The sequence below is a fragment of the Pseudorca crassidens genome, chromosome 11 (assembly GCF_039906515.1).
Source record: "Pseudorca crassidens isolate mPseCra1 chromosome 11, mPseCra1.hap1, whole genome shotgun sequence".
Lineage (NCBI taxonomy): Eukaryota > Metazoa > Chordata > Mammalia > Artiodactyla > Delphinidae > Pseudorca > Pseudorca crassidens.
Window position 1 is genome coordinate 59,017,000 of NC_090306.1, and position 12,100 is coordinate 59,029,099.

The 12,100-nt window shown below is 30.7% G+C and overlaps 1 protein-coding gene across 7 annotated transcripts in view; it reads left to right on the top strand.

Annotated features, from left to right (window-relative positions):
• The window catches only part of CPSF6 (cleavage and polyadenylation specific factor 6), a 33,691-nt gene extending 21,928 nt beyond the window's left edge, over positions 1-11,763 (top strand). For 2 of the 7 annotated variants that reach the window (XM_067697288.1, XM_067697292.1), the window contains 2 exons: positions 111-303; positions 6,911-11,763. In XM_067697288.1, the coding sequence (XP_067553389.1) occupies positions 111-300 (190 nt within the window). In that variant the 3' untranslated portion in view covers positions 301-303; positions 6,911-11,763. The other 5 variants (XM_067697291.1, XM_067697293.1, XR_010932483.1 and 2 more) reach the window with 4 other exon arrangements.
• The last annotated feature ends 337 nt before the right edge of the window (positions 11,764-12,100 follow it).

Consider the following 12,100-nt stretch of genomic DNA (forward strand, 5'->3'; position numbering starts at 1 on the left):
ATTAGATTTATAAGTTATTTTTTGCCATAGGTATTTTTAAACACCAAAATATTGAATATCTTTTTAAGCTATCTAATTATGGAGAGCATTAATCCAGTAATTTCTTTTAGAAGACGTGAACGATCAAGAGAAAGGGATCATAGTAGATCGCGAGAAAAGAGTCGGCGTCATAAATCCCGCAGTAGAGATCGTCATGATGATTATTACAGAGAGAGAAGCAGAGAACGAGAGAGACACCGGGACCGGGACCGGGACCGCGATCGAGAGCGCGACCGAGAGCGCGAGTATCGTCATCGTTAGAAGGTGGGTATTCCTTGTTCCTGTTGTATTTAACATATGTATTATTAATAGTAATTATAACTCCGAGGCTATTGTTTATGCAGTATATACCCACATTTTACATGGTTCAACTACTTGTTCTGAATTTAATCTTCTGGAAACATCTGAGATAAATGACAGGTGAGTAATAACAGGTAAACATTTTGACCTCTTATCCTTAAATATTGTGTTGCTTGCTTGAGCTACAGCTTTTAGGTTTCAGGTTGTTAATGGTCCTAAGAAATAATCAAGAGGACTCATTGTCTACTTCTAAAAATCTAAAAATTGGAATTCTCTTAATCACATACAGTTTTCATGTGATTTAAAATATAAAATATAGGGAGTTAATTCATACTATATATAGTATGCTTGGACTTCAAAAAATAAAGTTTCTTTCCTTGAACTAACTTTATTTATCCCTAAAAATTTTAAAGAAAATCTGACAGTATAATAGTTTATAATACAGGAAGAATATAGGAGAGTGGTTTCTCAGCATTGAGAAAAACTTTTTTTTTTTTTTTAGAAAAGACACTTTTCCTGCCATCTGGGTTTTGTTTTTAAAAGAAAAGAAACAGTATTCTTTAATTTGCAAAGAAGATAAGAAAGTTACTCAATTAAAATGGATTCAGGGTATTCCATATAGAGAATTATAAATTGTACCAAATCATACATCCCAGGTTAGAATAACCTTGAAATAATTTTCTTTGATGTTTCATTCATAAACCATAATCATTGTGTCTTTTTTTTCTGTATTTTAAAACTATTGTGTACATTTTTCATAAAGCGGGAAGAGTTGTCTGTTTATACTTCATTTTCACGTGTAATTTTATTTTTATATTTGTGAACAGCGTTTATTCATGTGAAAAGTGGGGAGAGGGCACTATAAGGCTTGTGCATGTGACACAAAGGTTATTCTGTAAACAGATTTTTTTTTCTTCATATGTTGGTGGCATATCCAAAATAAATTAGGCTAAAACAAACCCCTTATTGGTAATTACTCTTTACATGATTATTTTCCATAAAATAAAATTGGGAAATATTGAAAATTCAATTATGGTAATTGCTAGTATTTAAATTGTTATGGGCAAAATCAAAGAATTGTATGTAATTCTGTGACAAAATAACAGTTTCTTTAGATATATTTTAGCAAACGAGATCCTTTTTAAGTAATATTACTTAGAAAATAAGCATGTAAGTCTTATTTTTATGGTACACAAATAACCTATTACATTATACAGTTTTAAGGGCTTTTTGAAGTAAAAAGGCAAGTTTTAATACTTTTCCATGCATTTTGAATATATATCAAAACCTTAATTTTAAAATAGTTCTCCATGTACTGTATTATAGAACTTAACATAAATAATTCTCAAAACATTATTTTAATATGAGGCAAAACTTTTTATTTTTAAAACTAAGCTTATTGAAATTGATACTGTTTTTGGATGTAAGAACTGAATGTTGTATCATGTAAGACTAAATACTAAATTTTAAAGATGTAGCCCTCTGCCTCTCCCACTCCCGCCCACCCCACCCCCCAGTTATAGATCTGATCCCATCTTATGAAAAAATTCTCAGTGCCCATCAGTGCTTAAGGTGAATTGTGGCCAACTTAGGGAAATGTTTAACGTATATCAGCCATTTCATTTAAAGTAAGGTACAGGTCCTTCAATTTATATTTTTATTTAGACTCTGTCAGTTATCAACAAGCTTCTAGTTACTGAAGTCACGATAATGGAACTTGCATACATTTTCAGTCATCTCCAAGATTGGATATGCCCATCAAGGGCATTCTGAGCCAGTTTATACCCAAAGTTAATTAACAAGTCTTCTTAATGGTTTTAGCATAGTTAAGTAAACTCCTTCTGAAAGGTCCATTGTTAATTTTAAATACTTTGAATTAACATTACATTCCGGTAATGGGTACACCTAACTATATCATGGTTTGAGTTTCATTACGTTCAGACATTAACTATGAATTCCTAACTTGCAAACTATTGTTGACATTTTTTCTTAATCACTGATGTGTACCATACCAAAATTCCCATGTTTTGTTTGTGCATTAATCAGAATTGAGTTGTAATATTGTTATGTGCCTTCATCCAAGCAAAATTTTACATAAGCATTTCCAGTGCAAAAAATTCTGTTATCCTGGAATATTGTACCTTTGCTATACCAAACAATATTTATTGTGAACATAGATGTGAATAAATGGGTAGGGACTGGGATTAAATATATCTGAGTGAAAAACTTTTTTGAGCAAATAAAAAATATCTGCACATTTAATAACCATCATAATGAGGTCTATTGACCTTTTTTAGAAGTTTTAAAATATGAGTCCTTTTGAACTTTCATGTAAATCTTAAATGGACTGAATGGAATAAGAGTAACTTGGAAGCTAAAGTGAATGTCAGTAGTAAGTCTGTATGCAAATAAAACAATAATGTAATCTATTATTAAAGTGATGATGAATGGCTAAAAGGGCAAGTTCTTAATTTAACTGGAAACTTAAATGATGTTGGCAAGCTGTTAATGTCTGTCCCATCTTAATTTTTTTGTGTGTTTGAACTGTTGGTAATGTTAATTGCATTCTCTCATTTAAAAAATGTATTAGTTTTTCTAAAAGCATTGAATATCTAAGTTCAAATATATAGTATTTTAATGGGAATATCGGTATTGTAAATTTCAACATGTAAATATATTGTGCTTCATATTCTGTAATTTCTGCCTCTATTCTCAGACCACTCTGAGCAAAACAAAAGTAGTTCAGTGTTTTAAGATTATATGCTTTTACAGAAATAATTTTGTTTTCATAGTTGTTTTCTTTTGTGTTCCTCTTATTACTTGCTGGGAACAACCCTACTCAGTGATTTCTGTTAACAGTTCCACTTTTCTTTGTATACTGAAGAGTAATGAACTGAAATTATTTTTTTAAATACTCTATTCATGCTTTTCCTCTCTCTGACACATGATGTTTACATTCTCAAATCATTATCCATTCCTTTGATTAGATTTTAAGCATCATATACGGGCTATAGGTTAAGTAACTATTACTTTCCTTTGCTTTATGATTACTTTTCTCCTTTCACAAATACCATGATCTTAGATTTTGTTGTCATTGCACAAGATTTAGGGTGTTTTGCATTCCTTATTCAATTTATAGCTTTGCATTAATTTGGCAGGGGGAAGCCAAAAGAATCAAAAGTTCTTGCGTAAATGTTAAGATGCTTTTATCTCCTCAAGAGTTAATGTTAACTTCGAGTCTTATGTGAAAATTAAATTCTTCTAATCATCTGATGAATGATACGGGTGGTAATGAGATTTAAAAATTATTTCTGCAACTCTTAAGTCATCTGAGATCTGACTAATACTGTCCAGCCCTGTGTTTATTGTTTCCCCATATATCCTAACCGCTTCATCTGGATATGCCAGCTTTCATTATTTTCACTCTAATTTTCCTTGCTTTTAGTATTATTTGCAAAACCTGCCTGACTACACAGTTATGTTAATTAAAGTGAGAAGAGGGTAAAAAGTGATCCTAGAATGGATGTATAGTGTGTGTTTTGCTCACTGTGGTTTAAGAATATGGTTTTGTTTACAAATGATTAATGTTCCCTGTTTAAAAAATAAAAATCAGTGCCAATGTGAGTCACCTTGATCTCTCACCTTCATCTCAGTGTGAAATTTACTACCATTGTTCTAGTTTGTAAATTAGATTGTTTTGAATAAATAATGATTTGAATGAATAGTTAGCATTGTTTAAAGGAAATCTAATAACCAAAAAAGGAGTAAGGGTGTCATATATGCTGTCCAAATTTACTACTTTGCCTTGGTGGTAGCATGTTTTAACTCTCACAGTGAAATCTAAATCACACAGCAGCTTATTTTGAAATGTCCATTTTGTCAAATTTTTTGGGCAAAGCTGGGTATTCTTTAACTGTGAAGTTTATTTCTACTATTTAGTGAACTGCCTAGAGCAACAATCCTGTATATGTTTTATAGTGTAATGAAATGCGTTAGTTAAAATGAGGTAAGTACTATCTGCAGACATGCAAAGATGAAAGTACGAAATGTTTTGGTAGTAAGGGAGTTTTTTGTAAACATCTACAACAAACAGGATTTTGTAATATGTTCTAGTCAATGCAAGAAGGAATTTTGATTTTAAAGAGTTCACTTGTATTTAGATACTTCTAGTTCTTTTGCCCACTTCATCTCCTTTCCTCTCATTAAGAAAAAAGTGAATTTTATTATACTGCATTAATAAAAGTATATCTCTAAAATTATATTAGAATCCTTCTTATTCAGTGTATTAATGTGAAAACCTGTAAAAGATCCATATCTAATATATATTTGAATCTTCTACCTGAAAGGTGAATTAACTGATACCAGTAAATTTGCTTGGATAAGTTTTCTAATAGAAACACTCGTAATTTGAGTTGTTAGTATTGACTTGATCTTGCATTATCTCAAAATGCAGGTGCTTCTCTGTATTGAAATTTTAACTTAGTGCTCACTTTATATACTTCATTAAAGAGCCATAGATTCCATCTGTCTTAGTTTTTTTAACAACTGCTTACATAGATCTTCCTTCTATAACTGATAGCTAAAGCAAGAAATTGTGTGGCTTTGACATTACAGATTTGACCACATGGTATTCTGAAAACATGACCGTTGAATGTATTCGTCACTTTAAGCTTCTTTTTGATATCTGTGTTTATGTAGATTTCTACTTAGAAACTTGAGACTATAATATGGAATTGGGTTATTGGAAATGGGTTGTATTGCCTTCAAATTTGCTTTTTCTTTTTTTTTTTGAGATTGTAAAATTTTGTATTTCCAAATGGATAAATGTAAAATGTTTAGAAATAGAAATAAAAGCTGTCAGATTATCCCCCAGATTTTGTCTGTATGGTGAAAATTAGAGACTTATTAATAGTAAAGATCTATCTATGAGACAAAAGATAAGTGCATTCATCCTAAAGATATGTGTTGTAATTTCACAATAGGATTCTCTACCTAAAAAATAGTAAAAATTCTCCATTGGAGTGATACAAAATTGCAGAGTATGCCATGTTTTTTGGAAGGGTTGGGTATTTTTGTTTTGCTCACTGTGACTTAATTTTTCCCTCTTATTTAAATCCCTTCCAGCATGATAAAATAACTAGGGAGATAAACATCTTTTTGCAATAAGATTTATGAATTTCCCATTAATCTATTTTTTCAGATTAGAACATATGCCTTGTCTCTCTTTAATACTTCAATACCAGTTTTTTTACGTATATTGCAAAGTAGTAAAGATAAAATGTGTGAAGCTACCTTTCTAGATTTTTTCCATGAAATAATTCCACCAAAAGCTTTATCAGCATAAGATAAAATACATGAAAGGTAACATTAGAAATGGCTTAAGTATCTATTTGAAAAATATGGGCAAATTAAAAACTATTAAAAGTCCAGGATTATAACATCTGCTTTTTCATTTTGTAGTTGTAAAATTTAAGTTTTTACTGCTAGGCAATGTGAATGCATATGTGTACTGATGCTGTTAAGATGCTTACACCCTAATTGAGGAGGAAAGGACATAGAAGAAGATTTATAGTTGTGACAGAATATTAATTACTCTTAATTGTAGAGCAAAAAGTATTTTTCAGTTACTTTTATGGAATACTATCACTAAACATTGTGCCCTTTTGCCTTTTACATCATATTATTGAAACACTCTCTTGGAATTTATATTTTAAATATCTGGTGTTTCAAGTGATCACTTATATCCACGTTACTTGAATGTTTCTTTTGTGAACCTCTACCTGAAGTTTGCATATTTATGTACTCCTGAAACTTTAGGTTATCTCATTTATTGGGGTTTTATTTCTTTATGTGAGTTTTCAATGAAATTTATCATTGTAGATTCCCATTTAGCTTGTTTCAGCTTAGTTTATATATTTACATCAGATATTTCAGTGTAGGTGGAATAGAGGGACAGTAATGTTATAAATTTGTATATGTCTAAAGATTTGTACGTGGATGTCATATTTATTTAAATGTGCATACTGAGCTTATATTTATAAATTTTGTAACATGGAGGACCGTTTGATTTATAACATTTGCAGAAGTTCCTGTATGTCAAATAAATACAACTAATCTGTAAAATAATTTTTTGCATTTATATTCAGTTCTCATTTAATTGTTTATGAGTTATATAGAATTTATGTGGGTGAATGATAATATTTACATTAAAATCATCCAAGTGTTTTTCCATTTATTTTTGTAGTACGCATACTTTAGAAAATGACTTATAAATGTTTCCATCTTCACAGAAACAGTAGCTGCTACATTTTCATTTCCGTTTCAGTCATTAAATTTATAAGGCAATAATATTTAAGAAGAATGAAATCAGAATGTCTCAGTTTTAATCACATACATTTGGGAGCCTTTCTCCATCACAAAGGCAGCTACTGTTTCAGTTAATTCTTATTTTGTGTTAGAATACATAACAGTGAAGTAGATGCACGACTTGTGTATGTATAGTTAAGCCAGCATTTTTCTGTGTATTATGGGGAATAGCAAAATCTACATCATAAATTTTGACACATTACAGCTGAAGGAAGAGGAACACCTTCCAAGACAAAACAGTCTTCATGGGGGAAAAATGACGCTTGTCCAGCAGTTTGCTTCTTGTGATTGAACTGAACCTGTAAGGATTCATGGATAAAATGAACAGGAATAGATCTGAATAAAGCAAATCTGCATAAATGGTAACCAGTAGCTCTACTTTTATTTTTTATGTTGCTTACCTGTTTTATTTGAAGGAAACCTGTGTGATTTAAAAAGTTATAGCTTTTGCAACTTTATTACTGGTTATATACATTTGGCCATTATAATGTGCAAGCAATTGGAAAAAAACGTCAAGTAAATGCTTGTTTTATAGTAGTTTGTTCTTGTTAAAAATGTTCATACGATAATGTCTGTAAACAGCACCACTTTGATTACAATAGATGTAGTGTTGTAATAAACTGTTTAATGGGGCTGATGTGTAAAGCTGTTCAAGTTATTTGATGTTTACACCTCAGGGAAAGTCTTGTGTTCAGCAATATCTAAAGATAATGTTACTACGACATTTATACTGTCCTTTAAAAAAACATTGCAATAGCATTTTTGGATATGCATCAATCTAATCTTGCGTTCAGTGAATTAAACATACTAATTAAGTGTCTCTTGCCCTTGATTTTGATATTAGAATAGGTGATTACATGGGTATTTAATATTTCTATATTCTGCTTTTCTAGCTGTTTTTACCTAGTTAAGCTTGTGACTTTGCTGAATGGTATGTAAACTTGTAAAAACTGAAATTTCACAACATAACAACCCAGTCATTGTGTTAGGGGTCAACAAAGATTTTGTGGTTTTAACATTTTAGTAAAAACCCACACGTGATTTGCTACAGTAATGCAGCTTAATTACAACACAGGTGTACTGAAACGCTTAATTGTAAACTGCTAGCATTGAAGAAATATTTTGACAGTTCTGATTTGATGTGGCAGTTATTAGCTATTTTATATTGATAGTGCTTATGGTTTATTGTTGAAGCCATGGGCAACGTAAATATAGGCAGCCGTGCAGCAGACAAATGTGAGTAAAGAAAGCCTTAGTTTTATTTTCCAGTTACAGGAAATAGATTTCTGAAGGGTGTGATGTTTATTAACATTGGGTTGTATTCTCCTATATGTGCAATAGGAGATTATAGGTGTACCGATCTCCATAGTTTAAGGAGTTCTGTGTATTCATGCAACCTATTAATTCATGCTAAAGTTAACCTAATCAAAGATTTTCTTCAAACCTGCCTTGCATATAAGCCCACATTAAAAGCACCTGGCTAGCATGTGTTCTTAATTGTAAAATTAGCATAGGCAGAGTGTCAATTTGATTAGACATTTTTATAGAAAGTTCATTCTGAATCATTACTTCAGAAATTTGAGTTAAAATCCTTAAGCAAGTTAATATGTTTTTTAATGTTTTTAAAATCTGATTATCTTTGAGAGATCTTCTGATAATACACTTCCTTTTTTTTCTTTTTTTAAACGTATAGCCAAATTTTAGGATGTTGCTTGTTTAGGCACCCTAAATATTATGTAAGTGCAACCTTAGAGGCCCTCCAGAGAACTGCAGTTCTTTACTTTCATGTTGTCCACCATCATACCAGTTCTTGCAGAATTAGCTGTTTTAAATTATCCATATTATTGCCAGCTTTATTTTTAAAACATTTTGTGGTTAGAGTATTTGTGCATGGAATCATTGGTGTTTGTCAGAACTGTTTGCTCTCAGAAATGATTTTTTAAGTGTTCTATCTTGTTGAAAATGCAGTTGCCTTTTTAACATTTGAGAGTTGTATCAAAATCAGTTTTCTTGCTTTGTGTATAGATGTTGTTAGTTTTATTTCTTAGATTTTTTTTGTATTACAATGCTATAATGCGAAGAAGTATGGACATAAATATATTACAAGGGAATTAGTTAATAGTAAGCTTAAAAGGTAAGTAAATGTCCATAAGGATACAATTTTCTCTGAATAATTTAAAAATGGGATCATAAAAATCTTAACTGTGCTTGAACTTGAAATGAAAACTGGAAATTTTGTACTAATTAAATCCTTCATTTACCTTTTCAATTTTTTTTTTTTTTTTTAATCAGTGGAACCCTTTAATTGCTCATACTATATCACTCTTCTCCCTACTTGGCTGATCTCATTACGTGACTTTTGTTGCAGACAATGTGAGTGTACTAGAATTGTTTGCTGCTAGTGTATTATAAATGTTATCAGAAGGGAATAACTTTTTGATTTGACCAGTTTTTGCCAAGTCTTTCTCTGATACATGAATATATAGCAATGAAGGTGAAAATGCAAGCTATGTTTTATTCTTCATATCCCTTTTTTTTTTAATGGGCTGATGTTATTTGAAAATTTTTTTAAATCTTTAAAAACAATCCAAAGAGATAAGTCTCTACATAGACACCAAAAAAAGAGTCCCAGAGATCTTTTCATTTCTTCTTAATAATAATTATAGTGGATATGAAAACAAAACTGAATTTAATTTTAAACCATAGCACTTGTTAGTGCTATGCCATCACATTCCTTTCAGCCAGTAAAGTTATGAATGAGTGATGCAGCACCTGAATGGTATTGCTTTTGAAGCAGTACTTTGAATTGAATGTGCTGCTTTTGGTTAATGGACATAGGTTTTGGAAAGGATATTCCAGTATAAATTTATAAGTGTTTATTTTGTCAATTTTTATAAGCAAGATTCGGAGTAAGTTACAGTGGCTAATGATCATAGTTTAGCCCATTTACTTAGAATATTCTTAAGCAGTTAACTACAATTTGGAGTTCACAAAAAACTTATAGATTGTAGCTTAAGGTATTACTTTCAGTTAATTCTCCTGTGGAGAATATTGCTTTGTTTTCTACTAGTTTAAGGTCAGTTCTTAAAATAAACATGGAGATTTTAATGAATGTTGTATAACATTTTATAGTGAGGGGGAAAATTTGTTGGAAGGGTAAAGACTTTCTTTCCCTTATGTATTTAAATGTGCCAATAACCTAAATACATACTGTTTTATACAATGAGATGCTACTACAAGACTTTCTGTTGGCGCGCTCTGACATTTTGGTTTTCATACCTGAATGATCATTGCGTTTTCTGTATCTTGTAAGATGGCTTCACTTTTGTGTTTTAAGCTTCAGCTTGTTATTTTAAGAGGAAGTTTATGTTCTGTTTCTTTACTGAGAATACAGTATTGAGATCCTAGCTGTTTTACAGATAACTGCCTTTTAAATTTTATTCATTAAGTTCATTTGCATCCCATAGCCATCTGTAATATTTCCCATAATTGTATGTACTTTAAGTGCACGCTTACCCATTGTACACATTAGACATTTTTGTGCTAAAATATATTAAGTGGGATTTTTGTAGCAAAGTATTTTTCTGTTTTTACAGTGTGTGTGTGTGTTGTTTTTTACGTTAACCTTCAGTTTAAACACTGGTGTATTTTATTTTTTAGCAACTTGACTCTTAGAAGCCTTAGACTAATTTTTTAATAAATATTCAACCAAAAATTATAAATTTATTAAGATGTGGCCTTACATATAGCATTCCTTATGTTTGTAATGTGAGATTTTTGATTTAGAGAACTCAAAAGATTCAGGATTAAAGTATCTTATTGTAAGTTGAAATAGAAAATGTGTTAAAATGTCTAGGCTTCTGGGAGGAAGTTCTTATACTCTTCTTTCTTGGTATTAGAAAGAAGCAATATGAATTTCTATGAATATTCAAAATATTCAGGCAGTTGTATCTTGTTCAGATTGATTTAGGTTTGTCTTAACCAATTTCTTTAAAATTTCAGGTTGTTGGCATTCACTCTGAGTATGCAGCTACCATGGTTTTTGTATGGGACATATAAACACTTGGTTAGGTATAGACAGATGTTAATGTCTTAAAGACTTCCTGCTATATTAATTAGCATATTGTAATGGAAGTTTTTTAAAATGTTAGGTGGAGTTTAATTGAAGTCACACAAATCTTGAAATGGTATCTGCAGATAATAAATACTACGGAGAGTTTTTCCTGTGGGAGTATCCTAAAACTCCGCCATGGGTGTAAATGTTTTACATTAATTTCATAATTGGATAGACCCTGCATTTAGTGAAAACATTTCATTTTGAAGATGTGTTCTTTTTGTCTCATTGTTACTGCGTAACACTTCTCAGCATTCTTTCTGTAAGTTAAATTATTTTAAAATGGTGAATTCGTGTTTATTTTTTTACTTTGAAAATTGTAGTACTCAGGTGGTATTTAATGGGAAAGGATCCTTTGGGGTAAATCATAATGTATTCTAAGGAATGCATCTATAACATTGACTTTAGCCTTAAAGAAAGGTCTATTATTCCTTCTTCCTCTTCATTCCATGGTATATTAGCAAAGTAGTTTACAGCCTTGTACAGCCTTACAAAGTTGTTTTACAATTTTTAATCGAAAGCCCTTAACAAAAAACTGTATCATATTACCAGTATACATGCATTACTGAACCATGGTTTGTAAATAATTTGACTAATACCAGAAGGCCAAAGAAAGTCTTAAAATTTTAGCTATTGACTCTATGGTGACTTCACAATAAGATTTCTGTGCAAAAGGTAAGGTGATATTTGATCAAATAAACATCTTTTTGGTGTCCCTGAGAAGTAGACTTCCATATTCGCTTCTATTAAAAAGCTTATCCCATTTTATTAAAATGTTTGTAATTGCAATTTTGTGTTTAATGTTTACTTTCTGTCTTTTCTTTCTTTAGCATTTAGGTGACTGTTCAGCAGTTTGCTATATGGCCATTGTTGGCCTTTAAACTGCACTAGTAATGAGCATGGTATTTATCTTGTATTGAAAATAAAACACAGTTTTTATAATACTTTGCAGTTTGTCTTGTTTGTTTGATTTATAATTTTTTAACCATTGTGTATGGTGTGAATAATTCATATCTAATTGCAATATGCAGTATAACAGAAATTGTACTGTTTGTATTTTATCTTTAAGCCAGCCTCCTAGATACTGGTCATTTTCTTTTGTATTGGCCTTTTGATGGTCTTTAAAGCAGATGATATGTGACTAAATTAGGATTTAGAAACCTAAAAGATTTCTAGGCTGCTTTATTTTTAAGTCTAAGATTCAGAAAATGTTTGTCTAATTTTAGAGGATTATTAACCTTACTAGACTTTAATCAAGTAAAAATGTTTCTAGGTTGCAGC